Source organism: Tursiops truncatus, chromosome 8, assembly GCF_011762595.2.
Source record: "Tursiops truncatus isolate mTurTru1 chromosome 8, mTurTru1.mat.Y, whole genome shotgun sequence".
NCBI lineage: Eukaryota > Metazoa > Chordata > Mammalia > Artiodactyla > Delphinidae > Tursiops > Tursiops truncatus.
In genome coordinates, this window is record NC_047041.1 from 7,782,029 (window position 1) to 7,802,118 (window position 20,090).

Sequence of the window (20,090 nt, forward strand, 5' to 3'; positions counted from 1 at the left end):
ACGGCTCCGCGGGCACTAACGCCTGGCCGAGTGTGACGGGCAAACGGTGGCGAGGCCTGGCTTAGAGTGAAGGGACTTCTTAGCGTCCTCGGGATGTTGATGAGCAGCGTGAAGCACCCAGGCGGGGATACAGCACCTGGCATTTCCCAAGCTTGTTTCACCCCAGAGGGAATGTCAGTATCTTCCTGAGCAGTGTTCCTCGCATGCCGGTTTGGGAAACACGCCTACTGCTGTGCAGGTGAAATGCTGGAGCGTGGAGGTGGTTTAATAGGGCCGATCTAAGATTCATGATCTCCCTTTCAATCTGATTTCCTGCTTTTCTCACCAGCCAGCGAAAAGGAATTATACCGGGGGAGCTCAGGAGTCAGATGGCTGGGGTTCATATCCAGGGCTCATCACGTTAGAGGTGAGACCTTGGGGAAGTGCGGGGCTTGTCGAGGTTCACTTTCGTCATGGAAATGATATCTGGTTCCTAGTGTTGTGGGAAGGAGTAGATGAGATAAAGCCTGTCAGACAGCTAGCCTAGTGCCCAGGTGCTCAGAGTAAAAGGGTTCCTTTTACTCTGCATGGAGTATACCTCCATTTTCCCTGCCCTGTGCCTGTGCTCTGAGGTCCCCTCCACCCAAGATGTCCTCTCTTTTCCCAACTCTGCTCTTCAAAAACCCCCGTCTTCTGACAAGGGTCATTTTTGCAGCTTATGCAGGAAAACTTTTCTTAACCCTGCCCTTCCCACCTTCTTCGCTGAGATCCCCTCTAGGACCTTAAGTATTTGGAACGTGTGCTCAAGCAGCTTACCTGTTACAGTGAAAATTCCCTGAGGCCAGGGATCGACCTGGCTCCAGCGGAAGCAAAGAGGAACTCAGGTAAACACACTGAGAGCCAAGGATAGGACAAGCATAGGACAGCCAAGCTCAGTGCTGGGGCAAAGGTGAAGGCTAGGTCCCAGTGTCCCTCGCACAGGGAAGACAGGTGCAAGGGTAAGTGCTGTCCTGTAGCCTGAATAAAGCCCTGTGGGAGTGCAGAGGGCTCATTACCGCCTTCCTAACAAGCGCAGCATTTGTTGTCCTGGAGGAAGTAGCTTCTGGGGGAGGAGCCAGATGAAGGCCTTTTCCCTCCCGACCAGTAGATAGGGGCATCTGTGCTGAAGGAAGGGTGAGTGGATACTGGGCACCAAAGGAGGCTGCCTTACAGGGTTAACACGGACGCTGGGTTTAGCCAGCTTCATCCTGGCCCCTGGCCCCTGGCAAGTTTCCTGCCTCTCTTTCAGCGTGAGTTCATTGAGTTCATTCCGCATTCAGGTGGCTCTTCCTCTTTTGCTCACCGAACTGGTCCTGGTTCTTCCCCACCCATCCTCACCCCCCAACTCAGGGGCTTCTACTGTTCCCAACTGATGATCGGGAGGTCCACCTCCATCTTTTATGTTTCATTCTTCTCCCCACAGGCCACTTAGGGAGGGAGTGGGCACTTTACTAGCTGTCTCTACTCCCACTCACTTCTCCCTCTGAACAAGTATCCACACTCAACCCCACTGGGTGCATTTCTCCCTGGGGCTGCCCTCCGTAAGGTCCCCACGGACCCTCTTGATACTGAATCCAGCCCTCATGTGTGTGTTTATACCACTGACACTTCCTCCCAGGCTCTGGAGACACCTCACTTTCTGGGCTTTTCTCCTGCCTCTGGCCACCTCTTCAGCGTCCTCATCTCTTAAATATGGCGGGAGCCCCTCCAGCTTCCCCCCGCCCCACACCAGCCCCCTATTCTTCTCCCCTCCCAGGGTGATGCCGTCGTTCTCCTTGACGCCCACATCTCTACCTACAGCCCACATCCCCCTCAGTGCAACCGTGAGTCAACCCCTATTAGATATTTCTACCAGACGTCCTGTAGGCAGAGCCTTAACGTGTCCCAAACTGTCCCACTCACTCTGTCCCTCACACTGCTCATCTCTGCGAAAGGCATGACATCCATCCAGTTGTCCAAGCCAGAACCCTGGAGTCTTACGTGACCCCATTTCTCGCTGCTACTGTTGCCTCTCGGGTCCGTGCACCTCTTGCCGTGATGGTGCAGGCCTGGCTGTCTCTGCCACGTGGACTATAGTGACAGCCTGCTGTCTGGTCTCCTGCTTCGGCATCATTCTCTTCTCCACAAGGCAGGCAGGCTGATTTCTCTAAAAGGAGAATCTGATCATGTTGCTTCCCTATTGAAAGCCCTTCAGTGGCCCCTGTGCACAGAAAAGCCAAGGTCCACAGCTGGCTCTTCAGGCCCCGGCCCCGCTGTGCCCCTCACTACCTCTCCGTGACCCAGCGGGGACACACCACCTGAGTCCCTTGAATTTTGCTAATTCTTGGCCCCAGGCCTTTGTATATGCTTTTACCTCAGCCTGGGATCACCCTGCGTTCACTGTGTTAAACTGCTCATCCTTTAGGTTCAGCTCAGAGGTCACCTTCCCTGGGAACCTTCAGGGAGAAACATCCGGCTGGGGTGAGGCATCTGTGTCCTGTGCTTTCTCCCAGCACCGCAGGGGCTGCGCTGTAGCTGACCTAGGGGCGAGGGGCCGGGCACAGGTGAGAACTCTCCAGGGAGAACACATGCCATGCTTTGCCTGCTGGTATATCTCTAATATGTAGCCCTGGGCCTGCCGAGAGTTGGAACTGAATACGTAATGAATTGATGAATGAACACCTTCCTTCCCTCTACAGTCCCCCCACCGCCGGTCAGGAACTCAGGAAAAGGAGGCACTAACGTGCAAACCAGATGCCTAACACCCAGGATTTAAGAGCGCTCCTGTGCTTCTCCCAGCCCGCTATCAAAGGCAAGTGGGGTAACATGAAGGTGAAAAGAGGAAGGGACAGAAGACTGAAAGGAAGGCGTTCATCACGTTTCTTGATCGATGAACAGGTTAAGTAGACAAGTCCATAGACCTGGGTCAGGCTGCCCCAGAATGCTCCCTGCCTGGGCTCTGCCGACAGGGGCAGAGGCAGTCTTTCTGGGTCGGTCCCACGAAGGAGCCAGTCCTGGGCCACGGTGCTCAGGTCCTCTGAGGTGTTCTGTCCGGCTGGGCTCCTGGTGGGTGGCATAAGCCTGGGCCATGATCAGTCCTGGGGTCCCACCCCATCGTTCTCTGCCAGCCTGGGCCTTAGGCAGTGGTTGGCCCGCCTGCCCAGCCATACGGGGGCAGGATGGCCTGGACGAGAGGGGGGCGGAGGAGACCCTGGTGGTGCTGGGGAGCAGTCAAGCAGTGAGGCGGTGTGAGCACGGGCCAGGGGCGGGGCCCGGCGAAGAGCTCGCAGGCTCAGATGATACAGTGCTCTTGGGCCTTCTCTCCCAAGTAAAAGCGGCTGAAGAGGAAGGGGCTCAGGTTGATGGTCTGGAAGTGGCCCTCCAGCATCATCTCTGCCACAGCCCGGCCCACGGCGGGGGCCTGCTGGAGCCCGTGGCCACTGAAGCCCGTCGCAAAGTACATGTTGACGACGAGGGGGTGAGGGCCCACCACGCCATTCTGGTCAAATGTGTTGTAGTCATAGTAGCCAGCCCAAGCGCGCCGCACCTGCGGGGCACAGGACGCGGTGCGTCGGGAGGGCTGCCGCGCTCCGCCCCACCCACTCCCGGCTGGGCTCGGCGCACGGTACCCTCCGCCACCGCTGAGCGCGCTCACGGGACGGGTCCTGCGAGGCGGGTGCCCCAACGGGGCCCAGATGCTCTGGGGTCAACTGTCTGGGTCATCTGTCTCCTTCCAGTTACCTTTAGAGTCTCAAAAGCTGGTACCCTCTGGGCCAGATGGGGCCACACCTTCTCCTGGAAGAAATCATGGTCCACTTCCAGGTTCCCTGGGTCTGGTTCCTCCTCCTGGGGGCAGAGGTGGGGACAAGGCTTACGTTGCCCGGGACACACATCAGACCCAGGCCTCGCTGGCCTCTTTAATCTGTCCGCTTGGTAAGTGGTGGATGGGGGTAAGAGACCCCAAGTCAAAGCCAGAGGGGACCGTGACATCAGTACCAGCACTGGGCCCGCCAAAGAAGCCTGACTGCTCAGCGATACCCGGTCTCTGTCTTCTCCCCGGCACCCCGACCCCACAGAGCTCACCTCAGCGGGGCTACAGCCGCCCAGGTAGTTGTTGCCGAGTCCTTCCCGGCGGAAATAGGCTCCGCTGGGGTCTGCGACAAGCGGAGCCTCCAGGCCTGGTCCCTGGGGGCAGTGCCACAAGTACACATACCTGCCGTGACCAGCGGCGTTAGAAGCAGCGAGAACAGCAACTCCCCTCCCCGACTCTCCTCTCACCCCCACCCCGCTCCACGGCCCTGGGCAAGTCACCTTTTCCTCGGCTCCACGGGCAGCTTGGTGCCCTGAAGAGTACCAGACGGCCCCTTCCCAATGCCAGCCAGCTCTGCGATTCGCCCAGACCAGGCCCCCGCTGCATTGACCACTATGGCGCATTCCACGGGCTGGTACTCCTGGCTGTGGTCCACCTTCACCTATGGGCACCAGAGAGGGGGGTGGAGGGAGCAGTCCAGTTCTTCCTGAGCCTCAGTTTACCCACACTGGAAGTGGGTAGCAGAAGATCAAAATGACAGCTGTTACGTTTCTCATTTGGTAAAGGAGACACCTAGGCTGGGAACTTACATGGACTTCATGGATCCTTTTCAAAGTCACCTTCTCCCCGATGGCGGTCTCCATGTGGTTAGATGAAGAGACGAAACCTGCATGAAAGAGGAAAGGAAATAAGCCCTTGAGGCCTCAAAGAGGAAGGAGATGGAGATTCCACTGGTTTCCTGAGGAAAGAAAGCTGGAAGGCTGGAAGCTTTCCCACAGACACTGAAGCAAAGAGACAGGGTAACCGGGATGAACTTGGCCGCACAGGACAGGAGATCACGAGTCACGGCCAAATGCAGTTAGGAGCCAGGGTCAGGATGCCCAGGACCAGTCCCCAGGGGAGAAGCCCCTGTCCTGAGAAAGCACAGGCCTTGCTCAGCCTGTGCGGGAAGGTAAGACCCTGTCTGGGCTGGCGTCCTGGCTGGCAGAGGTCACAAGCAGTGGACACAGGGCCGCAGACTCACGTGTCACCTCTCCGTGGCAGAAAAGGACCCCCATGGACTGGACCTTACGCCGAAGCCCCTGGAGCAGACACCAGGGGTCAAACCAACCTTCGTTCTCCAACCCTGTGAGGAGAACGAGGATGCGTGAAGGTGGGCTAGGACCCTCCTCTCCTGTTGTCTCTCCTGCACCCCTAACTCTTCTTTAGGGCTCGTAAGCTGGGGAGTCACCTTGACCAACTGCACCAGAGTCAGATCCTGCGGAAGGACAGAGAGCCGGCCCGGCCCGGGAGAGGCCCTGCAGCCAGGAGGGAAGCGCTCCTCCTTGACTCGGCTGCAGGGTGCTGAGACTCCCAATCGGAGGTGCCCCTCAACCCCTGACGCCCTCTGCACGCAAGCCTCACCGTAAGATGCCAAAGCCACTCCCTCCGTGTTCATCCAGGGAAACTTCTTCCGAAGCTGCTCCGGAGACATCAGGCAAACTTTGGCTCCTTCCTGCCTGGAGAAATGTGTGGGTCTACGTATGTGTGCTGGGTGAGTGTCTGGGGGGAGAAGTATGGGCCCCAGCTCCACAAGTCACCTCCTCTGCCCCCAACTCCCCATGTATCCTACTTGCTTCCTGGAAAAGAGCAAGCTCCTAGTCAAGGCTCTTCAGCTTCTGACCCCCGTCTCCTTTATGACACCCTAGCCTCCCTTTGGCCACGCTAAACACCTTATTACCCCCTAACTGTTCCTCGTGCTTTCACAACAGGGCGGGTCACTCTGTTCCCTCCACTCCTTCTGCCCAGGACAGCCTTCCCGTCCACCTCCTAGAACAATCCTGCTCACCAGCACAACTGTCTCCTTCTGGGACCTTCATGCCCAAAGACAGCATTGTATGCGCTAAAAGGACACACTCACGAGGCGAACTGCCTGGTTCAAGTCCCAGCGCCACCACTTACTAGCTCTGGGGGCCTCAGTTTTCTCACATGTAAAATGGGCATGTTCTGATGATTAAACAAGTTAACATTTATAATGCACTTAGGACGTGACCTGATGTCACTAGTGAAACTCGTAGAAGGTTCTGCTAAAGGGTCTCAGGCACAGAGATCAGGCTGCCTGCGCAGCCATATGGGGGCAGGATGGCCTGGACGAGAGGAGGGTGGAGGAGACCCTGGCACGGTGCTGGGGAGCAATCTAGCAGTGAGGAGGTGTGAACCCGGGCCGGGATTAGAGCCCAGGGTGACAGATGGGGCGTTGGGGCCCAGTGATGAGCTCACAGGCTCAGATGATAGTCCTGACTGACGGGTCATGAGACCCACAGCCTTTTACACGAGTCCCGGTATGGCCGGCAAAGCCTACGAGCTTAGCTCTCTGGCTCTTAGAGAAAACATTTGCAGATTTGCGGGCCCCTCCCCAGAGATCCTGACTTATTAGGAGGGATGTGTCCTGGGTGGTTCTCATCACCTGGGAACTTAGGAACCACCGCGGCAGTGCTTTGTCCGTGTCTGTGTTACAGCACTCAGCACAGGGCTTCGGAGGTTTGCCCGTGCGCGTCTTCCTGACAGACTGAGCTCCTAGGGAGCAGGGCCTGTCTCATTGGCTCCGTCACCCCGGCTCCTAAAGTGAGTCAGAGCCCACTGCGTGCGGGCAGCTGAGACGCAGCATGGCAGCCGTGCCGGGCGCCCACCTCTGCACTTTCACGTTGTTTTCCATGATCGTAGCCCCCTCCTCTGAAGCCAGAAAGAGGTAACCAGAGGGGTTGAACTGGAGGTCCAGGGGAGGGTCATCGACCACGGCCAGGTACTCCTGTGTGCAAAGAAAAGCTCCTCCAAGAAGCTGACTTCAAGAAGGGAGGGAGAGCTTTCCTGGCTTTCTCACCACAGCCCCCGGGCTCGGTGCCCCGACCCAGAGGGAAGCTCTCTCCGGGCACTGCCGCTGGGAAGAAAACCGGGGGTTCCAACCCCTAGCTGCCCATATGCTCGCCCAGCCAGCTGGGCTGCTCCCCTCTCTGGGCTAAAGGAGGGGTCACTACCCCACCCCCAAATCTCACAGCACGTACATTGATGTTCCGGAGAAATTCGACCGAAAAGAGGGAGAGCTGGATGTTCTCAGGCAACGAGAACTGCTGACGAATCCCACCCACAGAAAGCACGGTGGAGGCCTGGGAATACTGTGGAAAGACAAGAGAAGGCGATGTGGGCCCTGTTCCGTGTGAGCAGAATACCGTACTGGACGGTGAGAGTCACATACCCAAAGTTAATTTTTTTGTGGCCACGCTGCTGCTTGCGGGATCTTAGTTCCCTGACCAGAGATGGAACCTGGACCACCTGCAGTGGAAGTGCGGAGTCTTAACCACTGGACTGCCAGGGAAGTCCCACGTGCCCAAAGTTAAAGGGGAGTCCTACTTGCAAGTTTATAATCTAAACTTGCAGAAACCTATATGCAAGTCAACCAGCAGCCCAACCAGGACAACAGCTATTAAAATCCTCATTAGACGATACACAGAGCAGAGAGGCTCAGTCAACTAAAAAGGGCTGGGCACCGTCGTACAAAACGGTAATGGCCTGGAAGTGCAAGGCAGGAGACGGACGTGGAAAACAGAGGGATGTGGCCAAAGGAGCAAGATTCGTGACTAGCTGGCAGTGCTAAACAGGAACAGTTAAAGAGCAGAAACCTCAGAAGTAATGGAACCTCCAAGGGCGTCGTGACAGCCGTTTGTGTTAACCACAGCTCGAATGCAGGCCAGACCTCTGAGATCTCAAGACATACAACGTTGTGAAATTTGCTTCCCAAAGCAAAAACCTTATTGTCAAGGTCTCTGGTTTGAGGGAGGAAGAACATGGGGCTATTTCTCAACAAGGGCCAAAGCACAGTCCCTGCCCTTTGGCCCTGCAAACACTGAGGTCTTTCCTCTTCTCTCCTCCCCTCGAGTCCTTAAGAAAATACGAGTCTGCACCCCACTCCTGACTCTGCCCCACCCCAGACCTCACCGTGTGGTCCCGCTCCACCACCAGCACCCGAATGGCACCTTGCCGCTTCTCCAGCCTCTTCAGCCAATAGGCTACGGACAGGCCAAGCACCCCACCGCCAACAATCACCACATCGGAGTGTTCAGGGGGCAGGTGGCTGGTATCACATAGCGGACTCCAGGCCCCTCCAGGAAGGACGGACTGGATCTTCTTCTTAATCTCCGACACCTTTCCATGCCAGTCTGTGGGATACAGTTATGGTCAAAGAGGGCCATACATCTCCTTTCCAGGAGGTGGAGGGGGGTGTGTGTTAGAGGATGGGCACAGGAAAAGGTGGGCTAAACGGAACACCGAGTGTTCAGTCCTCACTGCCATTCCTTCTCACGAGGTCAACTCGCACCCAGCAGCACTCCACAGCTTGGCTTCATGTTCTCTACACCAGAGTCTCACTTCCTTTGAGTGCATTATACCCAGCACTGCAAGATTCAACTTCCTAAAACCGACACTCTCTATTCTCTCCACTGGCTAGGGGACTTACACGTATTTCTCTCCTGTGCAGACCTCTCTCTCCCCTGAGCCCAGGCTCCTGGACCAAGAGATCCCAGCACACCTAGAGCCGCACTGCCCTCTGAAGCACGGACCTCTGAGTGGCACCTTATCCTGGATATCCAACGCCAGCAGCAAACCTACATTCATGTTGTCTGTTATCAAGTCCTGACGTCTGTGCCTCTTAAATATCTCCCCAATCTGTCCCCTTTTTTCCCCATCTCTACCACCACTGCCCTAGACCAAACCACGATGTCTCTCCCACCTAAACCGTTAAAAGCTCCTGTTGCCACTCATTCGCCTCTTGTCTAACCCCCCAACTTCTTTTCTATATCACGGCTAGAATGATCTCTTCTAAACACTAATTTAATCACACACTCTCTTGCTTAAAACCCTCCAGTGGGTTTCCATTACCCTAAGGATAAAAGTCCAAAATCTTTCACGTGGCCTGCGAGACACTGCATGATCTGGCTCCTGTTTGCCCTGTCCTCCCCGAACGCTCCAGCCTCAGCCCCTTCATTCCCGCCACAGGGGATCCACACAGGTGTTCTCCCTGCTTTGAAACTCTGTGCCCACTTCTTTGCCCAGCTAACTCCTTGCTTCCTTTAGATCTCAGCTCAGTTATCATTTTCTCAGGGATGACTTCTTTCCTGACCCCCTAGACTGTGCCAAGTTCTCCTGTCATGCTATCTCATAGGTGCATGAACCACTCTTTTGCAGCATGCAACACACTTGCAACTTTGAGTTTATCTGTGATTGCTTCATGCTGTACTATGTACTATGTACTAGATTCTCCATAGAATCTCCAGTCTAGAACAGTACCTGGCACATCCTAAGTGCTCAATAAATGTCTTGAATACATGAATCCTTTTGTCTTTCACACCTAACTCATGAATCGCCAAGTCTTCTCTCACTGTCTCCAATTCAAAGTTCAAACTCTTCTCTGCATTCGAATCCTTCTTTGATCTGGACTTAACCTTACCTGTCCTGAGTACATTTCATACTACTACTCAAACTCTCTATCTGGATGGCCTTTGCTGATTCCTTGCACAAGAACAATACTTTTCTCCTCCTAACCTTTGCTCAGTTCCCCAGAACCTGGAACTCATGCTTTCCTTGAGCCAGTAAACATCATCTTTCAAGGCTGATCTCCGTTCCCACCTGTTCCATGTACTGCTATAATTACACTAGCTATTGGCACTGGCAGTGCAGGGTATCCTCCGAGTTGGGGTCTCTCCAGTCCTGAACCGGTCTACTAAAGCCTTCCCTCTCCAGCTACACTTCAGGCACCTGCAGGACATATATCGAATCCTCTCTTTCTCTTCTTTCCTCCTTCACGGCCACAACACTAAGCACAGCATCCTGCACGCGAGCAGGATTTCACGCACTTCTGCGCCACCAATGAATCTGCCTGGCTGCTATTCTGGTGGTAAGTTCAGGCACAGAAGGATCTGGGATATGTCACCTGAGAAGGGCAACCCTGGGATCCATACCCCTGTCCAGGCTCTACAAGCTCCGGCAGGCAAGGTTACCTCCTGCTCCTAGCGACCCACTGTCTTCCCAACGCGGACCGGGACCTCGAGTCCTGAAGGTCACATCGCTGGAGATTGGGAACACCCCAGAACCACGATACCCTCCGCTGCCCTCAGCTTTACCCAGAGTAGAGCCTTCTCTGTGTGCGCCTAGCCCCCGGCCCAAGAGGCCCGGGCCCAAGCCGAGCCGCAGTGCCCTCCGAAGCATGGCCCTGGGGCTCTCGGCAGCTAGGATTGGGGTGCCCTACCCCGGCAAGGTCCCAGCCCTCCGTCACTGCTACGCGTCGCCTGCAGTTCATTCGAGCGCGCCCATTGGCCAGCGGCGCCTGCGGGCCCCACCCCTCCACCCTATAGGCGGCCGTACTGTCCCTTGACTGCCTGAGAGCCCCGCCCAGGCCCGCCCCCACCCGCCATTGGCGTGCCCGGTGTTACGTCAGACCTACGCGTCCGCTGGCCGAGCTGGGGAGGGGCCCAGGGTACTGCGCTAAACGGAAGTGCGGCTGAGCAGGTTTCCGGGGCCGGTGGTGTGACGTGTCCCGCGCTTGGCGCAGCAGGAAGCGGGGGCGATCGCGGCCTGAGTTCCCGGCGCCGGCCCCGGCTCTTTTCCCGCTGCCGCCATGCTCGACTTCTTCACCATTTTCTCCAAAGGCGGGCTAGTGCTCTGGTGCTTCCAGGGCGTGAGCGACTCATGCACCGGGCCAGTTAACGCGTTGATTCGTTCCGTGTTGCTGCAGGTACTGCCCCCGCGGGATCAGAACTCTGGGCTCGTCCCCCTGACCCGGTCCCTAGTACCCCCTCGACTGATCCCGCGCCTCCCTCCCACCCCGTCGGCCCACCTCAAACCGGCCGCTCACTCGTAACTGTGACTCCACTTTTTTCTCCCGCCCCCATCAGACCATCCCGCAACTTTGCGCTGTCCCCTCCCCCTCCTCTTTCTGGGACTCTGGCCGGAATCCGTAGTCTATTGAGACTTAGCGTCGTTCCCTCCATTCGCCCCCAGCAGCTTGGTTTTCTGTTGTTTTGAAGTCCGGGTGAGATAATGGCTGGAAAAACGGCCTTTAAGAACTGTAGATAGCGTACAGCTGCTAGTAAGTCTGATTGTTTATATGAGGACTCCTTCCCATCTGGCTCGCACGTGTCCTCCCCTCCCACCTCTTTGCCCCTTTCCCCCAAGCTCGGTGTCTCCTTTTCTCGCAGGAGGAATGCTGAAGAGCAGCTCCCCTGAATCTTCTTGCCCCGGGGACAGGTTTGAGTTTGGGGGAGTGTCTAGTTCTTCTCCAAAGGCAATCCTGGAGAGGCCCAAGTCTACGTGTTGGGACAGTCTGAACTCTGAGACATACTCTTTTTCCAGGAAAGGGGAGGTAACAACTCCTTCACCCATGAGGCACTCACGCTCAAGTATAAACTGGACAACCAGTTTGAGCTGGTGTTTGTGGTAAGTGGGGGTATTTTAGAGGGGCAATGATTATAGTCACCACGGAGTCCTGATTATTCAGAAAACCCTGATTAATTGCACCCAGTGTTTATGATGAAGTAACTGAGAAGACACGGAGGGTGGAGGGGGAAAGGGGAGAAGCTCTCGGGCCCAGTCAGAGGGCTTGGCTGCTCCTAGGTCAGGGAAACCTGCCAGGTGGCCGAGCCAGTCTCTGAAGGGCTAGGCTGAGTTGGCTTCCCTCTGTTCTGGGCTGGCATGTGAGCAGATCTCTTGGCTCTGTTTCTTTCCCTAAACAGGTAGGTTTTCAGAAGATTCTAACACTGACGTACGTAGACAAGTTGATAGACGACGTGCACCGGCTGTTTCGTGACAAGTACCGCACTGAGATCCAACAGCAAAGTGCCTTAAGTCTACTGAATGGCACTTTTGATTTCCAGAATGACTTTCTGCGGCTCCTTCGGTGAGAGGCCTCCCCTCTCCAAAATAGTCTCTGTGACTTGAGCTTCCTTCCTTCCCGAGGGCGGGTGGACGGCAGTATGTTGTGGATTGAAAGGCACTCCTGAGTTTGCTGCTCCGTTCTGGTTATCCTCTGGGTGTGAGGGCCCTTCTCCTGCATTTGGACTGTTCCCTTTTCTCTTTAGTGAAGCGGAGGAGAGCAGTAAGGTCCGTGCTCCCACAACCATGAAGAAATTTGAAGATTCTGAAAAGGCCAAGAAACCTGTGAGGTCCATGATTGAGACACGGGGTGAAAAGCCTAAGGAAAAAGCCAAGAACAGCAAAAAAAACAAGGGGGCCAAGAAGGAAGGTGAGTTTGAACTTGGACACCTGGGGGCATGAGAAGTCGTTAAGGTGGGCTGGAGTGGTTTCCCGCCCTTCCCTCGCTCCGGTGCCCACCACCCTCACCGTCGTCCCCGGTCCTCGCGATCCCCTAGATGTTTGTTCCTAGTTTCGTCTTAATGATTTGGAAGGCTTTTCCCTATTTGTCTGTTTTGTTGGAATTTGGTCTTTTTTTCCCCAGTGAGTTTTCTCCTTGACAGGTTCTGATGGCCCTTTGGCTACCAGCAAAGCAGTCCCTGCAGAAAAGTCAGGTCTCCCAGTGGGGCCTGAGAACGGGATAGAACTTTCCAAAGAGGAACTGATCCGCAGGAAGCGAGAAGAGTTCATTCAGAAGCATGGGAGGGGTATGGAGAAGTCCAGGTGAGCATTCCAGCTTTTGCCATACGTACTGCTATCTAGACACGTTGGGGGCGAGGGAGTCCTTGTCTCTGGGGTGGATGTTTCCTCTCCTGCTTCTTCATCGGAACCCTTTGTGCTGTAACCCTTTGCAGCAAGTCCAGTAAGTCAGATGCTCCCAAGGAGAAGGGCAAAAAAGCGCCCCGGGTGTGGGCACTGGGTGGCTCTGTCAACAAGGAAGTCCTGGACTATAGCGCTCCTACCGCCAATGGGGCCCCCGAGGGCGCCCCGCCCGAGGACATCAACTTGGTAAGAGGCAGCAGGGCCAGAGTGAAGGCCAATGTTAATAAGAACTGGGGGAGGAAGGAGAGATGAGGAGGGCAGTACTCTTGAGTCCTTGGCGCGAGGGGTGAGTTACATTTGGAGCTTCCTGAATCGAAGAGGTGGAGCAGTGTAGACAGGGTAAATCCAGGCTTTCCCCCCCACAGCCCATCGTGTTCTTGATCCCATCTCCTTCTTTTCCGCATACCCTCCAGATTCGAGGGACTGGGTCTGGGAGGCAGCTTCAGGATCTGGACTGCAGCAGCTCAGATGACGAAGGGGCCGCTCAAAACTCCACCAAACCTAGGTAGGAGATCCGAGGTGGTGGCTGGTGGGTGTGGCTCCAGAACTGAGGAGACGTGACCGCTGCCTGCTGGCCGCATGTGCATCTGTAACCTTCTGTGCCTGCAGTGCTACCAAGGGGACTCTGGGTGGCATGTTTGGGATGCTGAAGGGCCTTGTGGGTTCCAAGAGCTTGAGTCGTGAAGACATGGAATCTGTGCTGGACAAGATGCGTGACCATCTCATTGGTGAGTCAGGAACGGGTGGACTCGTGTTTCTGGGGTAGGGACGGTGGGGGGCAGAATGGCTGTACCATAGGGGTTGTTCACTGCTGCTGGAGCACTCATACCACGCCTTTCCCCCTCTTCTCAGCTAAGAACGTGGCAGCAGATATTGCGGTCCAACTCTGTGAATCTGTTGCGAACAAGCTGGAAGGGAAGGTGATGGGGACGTTCAGCAGTAAGTATCTCCCTGGACCTGGAAGTGCTTGGGTGGGCATCACACACCCCAGGAGGCCACCGCGTCCACCTCCGTTCTTACTAGGTGCGTGACTTTTGACAAATCCCATAACATAAATTTCTATTTCGTAACTTGGACTTTGGGTGTCGATGAGCTCTAAATTAGGACTAAAATGAACGAATACTTGTAAAGTGCCTAGGATTCCTGGGCAGGCTTCTAGTTCCTTTAGCTCAGAAAGGGGCTGGGCATTCCTGGAGCACATGACTTGGGCTTCACTGATACACCTCTGCCCCCACCTCAGCGGTGACTTCCACCGTCAAGCTAGCTCTCCAGGAGTCCCTGGTGCAGATTCTGCAGCCGCAGCGCCGTGTGGACATGCTCCGGGACATCATGGATGCCCAGCGTCATCAGCGCCCTTACGTGGTCACCTTCTGTGGTGTGAATGGCGTGGGGAAATCTACTAACCTTGCCAAGGTCGGTGCAGTTCCGCAGCCCGTCTCTGACATCATTTCTTCATGCTGCATTTCCTGGCACCTCTGGGTCTAGGTGACAGTTTTCTTTGCCTCTTTTGCAGATTTCCTTCTGGCTGTTAGAGAATGGCTTCAGTGTCCTCATTGCTGCCTGTGATACATTCCGTGCTGGGGCTGTGGAGCAGCTGCGGACACACACCCGACGTCTGCGTGCTCTGCACCCCCCCGAGAATCACGGCGGCCGCGCCATGGTGCAGTTGTTTGAGAAGGGCTACGGCAAGGACGCTGCTGGCATCGCCATGGAAGCCATTGCCTTTGGTACAGTGCACAGAAAGCTGGGGGGCTTGTCTGGGCCCCTTTTCTCCTTGGGTTCTCTTGGAACTTGCAGAGGACCGGGGTTACCCTACCACCAGCTTTCTGCGCGGTAACAGGTCAGGATTAGTGACATGCCGTGATCTGCTTTGGGGTAATAAGTGTAGTTGCAGGCAAACCTAGTATATTTGTTTATCTCTATTTGGTCACCTTTACCTACTGCCACCCTTTTCCTAAATATGCTTGATGGCCGAGTATGGGAATTTTTTCTTACACTACCTTGTAACCTAAGGAAATAAACAGGTAGACTTCTAATATGGCCAGTTTGGGACTTCCTGAGAGGAAAGCTGGAAACGTGACAGTCCAGGAGTTTTGACTTGACCACTTTTTTTCTCTCTAGCACGTAACCAAGGCTTTGATGTGGTGCTGGTGGACACAGCTGGCCGCATGCAGGACAATGCCCCTCTGATGACTGCCCTGGCCAAGCTCATTACTGTCAACACACCCGACTTGGTGCTGTTTGTGGGGGAGGCCTTAGTAGGCAATGAGGCCGTGGACCAGCTGGTGAGAGCTAGGGCTTGGTTCTCTTTCCAACCTCAGCTCTGGCCACTTGAGGTGCATCTTATACTTAACGTCATGTTCCTCCTTTCCAGGTCAAGTTCAACAGGGCCTTGGCTGACCATTCTATGGCCCAGACACCTCGGCTCATTGATGGCATTGTCCTTACCAAATTTGATACCATCGATGACAAGGTAAATATGGACGACACAGGGCAGAGTGGGACTGGGAGAGGGGAATGGCCATCCTTCACAAGGGAGCAGAGGCTCTAAGGGCACACTGGCTCCAAAGCCTCCTGTTGCTTAGGGGGTGAAAAGGAGTGGCCTGGAGTTGACTGGGTATCCCCTTTCTCTGCTTCAGGTGGGAGCTGCTATTTCTATGACCTATATCACAAGCAAACCCATCGTCTTTGTGGGCACCGGCCAGACCTACTGTGACCTACGCAGTCTCAACGCCAAGGCCGTGGTGGCTGCCCTCATGAAGGCTTAACGTGGCTCTTGGCCAATACCAAATCACCGCTTCCCCCCAAAGCCCCCATCCCTGTATCAAGAATGTGCTTTAGAGTATGTGAGCAACTTGTCTTCAGTGTAGTTCAAAGGCAGAGTGAGGGAGCTCCAGGCGAGGGCTTGCAGCCCCTCCTAACCCCACTCCCTGTTCAGCCCAGCCTCCCTCTGCGAGGAGGGCCTAATCATGTTACAGTCACTGCCCATTACCTGCCCCCAGCCCCATGCTCCTCCCCCTTCCTACTCACTCAGGCATCCCTTTTCACTCTGCCTACAGACTCGGTCTCATTACAGCTTTGACCAATGGTTAGAAGATCCAGCACCAGAGCTTTGCTAGTTAAGTGTGGTCATGGGGACGTCCGAGCATCATCCCCTGCTCCATTAGATAAAGAGACTTCCAGAGCCAGCTCTGGGTCTTGAGTGGCACCTCCCCCTAGGATATACACAGCTTTCAGGTCCCTGGGGCCAGGACGACACCCCCACACTGTGACAGTGTATGGCCTGTTCTTAATTGCTGCTGATTCCAGGATGACCCCTGGCCCCGTTTCCCCGAAGCATCAGCTAGGCCACAGTGATGTGTTACAGATGAGTGAAAGAGGAGTCCCTGCTCCCCTCAGAGATGAAGGGAGCCGAGCTGCAGTGCTGCACTGGGCTTCTCAGCCTCCAAGATCTCCTCCCACTTTCAGAATCCAGACATAACTTTGCATGTTCCCCTTCCCGGGAGAAAACCAACTGTCAGAAGGGGAGACACACTGCCCCCTGCCCCTTCTTCACCTGGGATGGATCCTGGCTTCTCCTCATCCTCTACAGTGCCTGGTAGACAAGTGCTACGTTGAATACAGACCTTGTTAAGACTTGTCCTGTAGCTTGGTATTACAGATGTGCTCTTAGTGCAATAAGGTGAAGGCTGTCTGCCCAGAGAAATACATAATTTATATAAGAAAATAAATTTCATAAATAAATTGCCTTTTAGGTCTTGGAGTTATTTTATAGGAGGATTCAAAACTAAAATCCTACATCACACTGTAGTTCTAGGATTTATGGTAAGAAGGGAAACAGGAATTGATAATGCTGAGGAATCAGGTAAAAATAAGTAGTTGTCCCAAGAATGAGGTCACCTTCCCCCAAGGTGAAAGAAGAGAACTTTTAAAATTTAAATTCGGCTTGTATCTTTGCAGGTTAGGAGTTTTCTAAAGTGACTCAAAGTAGAGCTGGGGCCCTGGGAAGTAAATGAACAAGCTTTTAATACAACTCAATTATGTAAAAGACTGTACACTGTAAAAGATCTAGAAAACTAGAGCTTCAAGCCATGTTTTAAAAATGCCATTAAGCTTAACTGAAAAACCAAGTATAGAGTACAAAACCGCAACAAGGGCCGCGGCGGTCCCGCGCATCTAGATCCCGAGTCCTTCATGCGGAGCTGTGGCCACGGTCGGTAGAGATGTCCCGTGGATCTGCTGTGTGGACATAGGCCTGTCCAGCCTGGGGGTGGGGCGGGGCGGCCTCCGGGTCCCTTGTCACTTGGGTATTGAACTGGAACAGGCCGCAGAGGATCAGGAAGCAGCCGGCACGGCACGAAGGGGTAAGCTGCGACACCCGCCCACTAACCCCGGCCTTCAACCTCTGCGTTCTGGTAGTTCCTAGGAGCTGTTTTGGGTTCTTGTGAGTTTACTTGTTAAACACTGTCCACGGTAGGCCCTTACGGCTTGGGCTAATGGTGGTGATTCCTCTAGCCCTCTCATGTACTACAGTCTGTGGAGAGAGAGAAGGGAGAGAGTTAAGTGAAGTTTCACAAAATAGGTTTACACATCTAAAGCTGCAGAAATTTAAGTCAAGCTTAACCCTTCAGAAGACAAGACACAAGATACTAGGAAACTTGTAACAGACTTGGTGGGAAAATACAGACACTTTAATAGGTAGGAGAGGTTCTCCAAGGTCTTAACTAAGTTCTGGGAAAGCATTTTCTGCTGACAAACTGACAAATAGTAGAACAGGAAACAGTATACCTCTCATTTCACTGTGTGCTGTCGATGAGCCATTTAGCTGGCCTTCTGAGCCATTTAGCTGGCCTTCTCTTACCGTCCCTGCTAAACAGAACATACACCAGTATCAGATATTTGGCTGAAAAGCTAAAACTATTAATAATAGAAAAGCAACCAACTAAAGGGAGATGAAAGTACATGGTCTGACTAAGAAGGATGACATTATTTAGGAATGCACACATTAGGCAGGACAGTAAACCAGTTAGTCTTCACACTGTTGTATTAAACAACAGGGAAGCAGTGAGGTCCCTGAGTACACGGACATTACTTGTGAACAAAACAAGTGTGCTTGCTGTCCCTAACTAGTCCAGAAGGCCAAGTTTAGGTAAAAAAAACTACTCCAGCTGGGGTCAGGAAGCAGCGTGCAAGGAGACAGATTCAACCAAGTACAAGAGTGAAAAGGAAGCAGCGTGCAAGGGGGCAAATTCAACCAAGTAGAAGAGTGAAAAGTAGCAGACACGCCCACGGTATAAAATGGGTTTAGAGCTGTGCCGTCCCACTGGCCACATGTGCTGTTTAGTTTTAAATTAAATTAAAAATTCTGTTCCTCAGGGAACTCCCTAGTGGTCCAGTGGTTAGGACTCCAAGCTTCCACTGCAGGGACCTGGGTTCAATCCCTGGGTGGGGGACTAAGATCCCGCAAGCCAAGTGGTGCGGCCAGGAGAAAAAAAAAAAAATTCTGTTCCTCAGTCACACTAACCACACTTCAAATGCTCAATGGTCACATGCGGCTTGTGGATACAGCACTGGACAGAGAAGATTACAGAATATTTCTATCATTGCAGAAAATTCTATTGGACAGCACTGGGATAGATAATGTACAGGAAGAGGTTTAAATCTGAACACACGGGAGGAAAGAATAGCAATCAGAAACATGGCCAATTAGAATATAAACAAAAGACAGCACCCAAACACACAAACTGGTATTCCTCTCTTGGAAAGCACTTGAGCAGTATTTATCAACCACTAAAATGTTCATGCCCTTTGACCTAGTAATTACACTGAGAACCCATCCTACTGGCAAAAGGAAAAACTGTACCATTCATTACAACAGTGCTTACAATAGAAAAAACTAGATACTGCCTAACATAGGGGAATAATTAGGTAACTGTGACATCCACACTGGATTATAACACAGTCATTAAAAACACTGGTTATGGGCATTTTTTACAGAACCAGAACAAAAAATCTTAAAATTTGTATGGAGACACAAAAGACCCCGAATAGCCAAAGCAGTCTTGAGGGAAAAAAAAAGAGCTGGAGGAATCAGACTCCCTGACTTCAGACTATACTACAAAGCTACAGTAATCAAGACAATATGGTACTGGCACAAAAACAGAAATACAGATCAATGGAACAGGATAGAAAACCCAGAGATAAACCCACGCACCCGTGGTTAACTAATCTATGACAAGGGAGGCAAGGATATACAGTGGAGAAAAGACAGTCTCTTCAATAAGTGGTGCTGGGAAACCTGGACAGCTACATGTAAAAGAATGAAATTAGAACACTCCCTAACACCATACACAAAAATAAACTCAAAATGGATTAGAGACCTAAATATAAGACCGGACACTATAAAACTCTTAGAGGAAAACATAGGAAGAACACTCTTTGACATAAATCACAGCAAGGTATTTTTTGATTCAGCTCCTAGAGTAATGGAAATAAAAATAAATGGGACCTAATGAAACTTAAAAGCTTTTGCACAGCAAAGGAAACTACGAACAAGACGAAAAGACAACCCTCAGAATGAGAGAAAATATTTGCACATGAATCAACGGACAAAGGATTAATCTCCAAAATATATAAACAGCTCATGCAGCTCAATATTAAAAAAACAAACAACCCAATCCAAAAATGGGCAGAAGACCTAAATAGACATTTCTCCAAAGAAGACATACAGATGGCCAAGAAGCACATGAAAAGCTGCTCAACATCACTAATCAGAGAAATGCAAATCAAAACTACAATGAGGTATCACCTCACACCGGTTAGAATGGGCATCATCAGAAAATCTACAAACGACAAATGCTGGAGAGGGTGTGGAGAAAAGGGAACCCTCTTGCACTCTTGGTGAGAATGTAAATTGATACAGCCACTATGGAGAACAGTATGGAGGTTCCTTAAAAAACTAAAAATAGAATTACCATATGACCCAGCAATCCCACTACTGGGCATATACGCAGAGAAAACCATAATTCAAAAAGACACATGCACCCCAATGTTCACTGCAGCACTATTTACAATAGCCAGGTCATGGAAGCAACCTAAATGCCCATCGACAGACGAATGGATAAAGAAGATGTGGTACATATATACAATGGAGTATTATTACTCAGCCATAAAAAGGAGCGAAATTGGGTCATTTGTAGAGACGTGGATGGATCTAGAGACTGTCATACAGAGTGAAGTAAGTCAGAAAGAGAAAAACAAATATCGTATATTAACACATGTATGTGTAACCTAGAAAAACGGT

The 20,090-nt window shown here is 52.8% G+C and overlaps 3 protein-coding genes and 1 long non-coding RNA gene across 17 annotated transcripts in view; 2 read left to right on the top strand and 2 right to left on the bottom strand.

Annotated features, from left to right (window-relative positions):
• The first annotated feature begins 97 nt into the window (after positions 1-97).
• On the top strand, positions 98-5,062 carry LOC109550941 (uncharacterized). Of its 2 annotated transcripts, none has more exons than XR_012333267.1 (5): positions 98-238; positions 329-406; positions 1,775-1,841; positions 2,423-2,809; positions 4,594-5,062. It is a non-coding gene; the product is annotated as an uncharacterized lncRNA (long non-coding RNA). The 2 variants fall into 2 exon arrangements; XR_012333266.1 differs by lacking the exon at positions 4,594-5,062 and having other exon boundaries at positions 2,423-2,561; positions 2,697-2,807.
• FOXRED1 (FAD dependent oxidoreductase domain containing 1) lies at positions 2,861-10,338 on the bottom strand. 7 transcript variants are annotated; one of them, XM_033861828.2, is made up of 11 exons: positions 10,180-10,338; positions 8,000-8,220; positions 7,069-7,179; positions 6,697-6,815; positions 5,432-5,526; positions 5,052-5,153; positions 4,618-4,694; positions 4,309-4,469; positions 4,081-4,210; positions 3,739-3,843; positions 2,861-3,544 (listed from the first exon to the last, which is right to left on the bottom strand). In XM_033861828.2, the coding sequence occupies exons 1-11, from the start codon at positions 10,262-10,264 to the stop codon at positions 3,290-3,292; spliced, it is 1,461 nt and encodes a 486-aa protein (XP_033717719.1). In that variant the 5' UTR covers positions 10,265-10,338; the 3' UTR covers positions 2,861-3,289. The 7 variants fall into 7 exon arrangements, with proteins under 7 accessions (XP_033717719.1, XP_073664101.1, XP_033717715.1 ...); XM_073808000.1 differs by lacking the exon at positions 5,052-5,153; XM_033861824.2 differs by having other exon boundaries at positions 3,739-4,210.
• Positions 10,339-10,555: 217 nt separating this feature from the next.
• Positions 10,556-16,536, top strand: SRPRA (SRP receptor subunit alpha). 4 transcript variants are annotated; one of them, XM_033861831.2, is made up of 14 exons: positions 10,557-10,790; positions 11,408-11,491; positions 11,788-11,951; positions 12,133-12,296; positions 12,529-12,688; positions 12,820-12,973; positions 13,201-13,292; positions 13,397-13,515; positions 13,640-13,810; positions 14,028-14,200; positions 14,301-14,514; positions 14,909-15,072; positions 15,162-15,260; positions 15,427-16,536. In XM_033861831.2, exons 1-14 carry the CDS (start codon positions 10,674-10,676, stop codon positions 15,553-15,555), a joined length of 2,004 nt encoding a protein of 667 aa, XP_033717722.1. In that variant the 5' UTR covers positions 10,557-10,673; the 3' UTR covers positions 15,556-16,536. The 4 variants fall into 4 exon arrangements, with proteins under 4 accessions (XP_033717723.1, XP_033717722.1, XP_004315851.1 ...); XM_004315802.4 differs by having other exon boundaries at positions 10,561-10,790; positions 13,640-13,726; XM_033861832.2 differs by lacking the exon at positions 11,408-11,491 and having other exon boundaries at positions 10,556-10,790.
• A 251-nt stretch (positions 16,537-16,787) lies between these two features.
• FAM118B (family with sequence similarity 118 member B) overlaps positions 16,788-20,090 on the bottom strand; it is a 46,455-nt gene continuing 43,152 nt past the window's right edge. For 2 of the 4 annotated variants that reach the window (XM_019941663.3, XM_073808002.1), the window contains exons 7-8: positions 17,576-17,656; positions 16,788-17,321 (exon numbers count right to left, since the gene is read on the bottom strand). In XM_019941663.3, the coding sequence (XP_019797222.1) occupies positions 17,308-17,321; positions 17,576-17,656 (95 nt within the window). In that variant the 3' untranslated portion in view covers positions 16,788-17,307. The remainder of the gene's footprint in view (positions 17,322-17,575; positions 17,657-20,090) is intronic. The other 2 variants (XM_019941664.3, XM_019941665.3) reach the window with 2 other exon arrangements.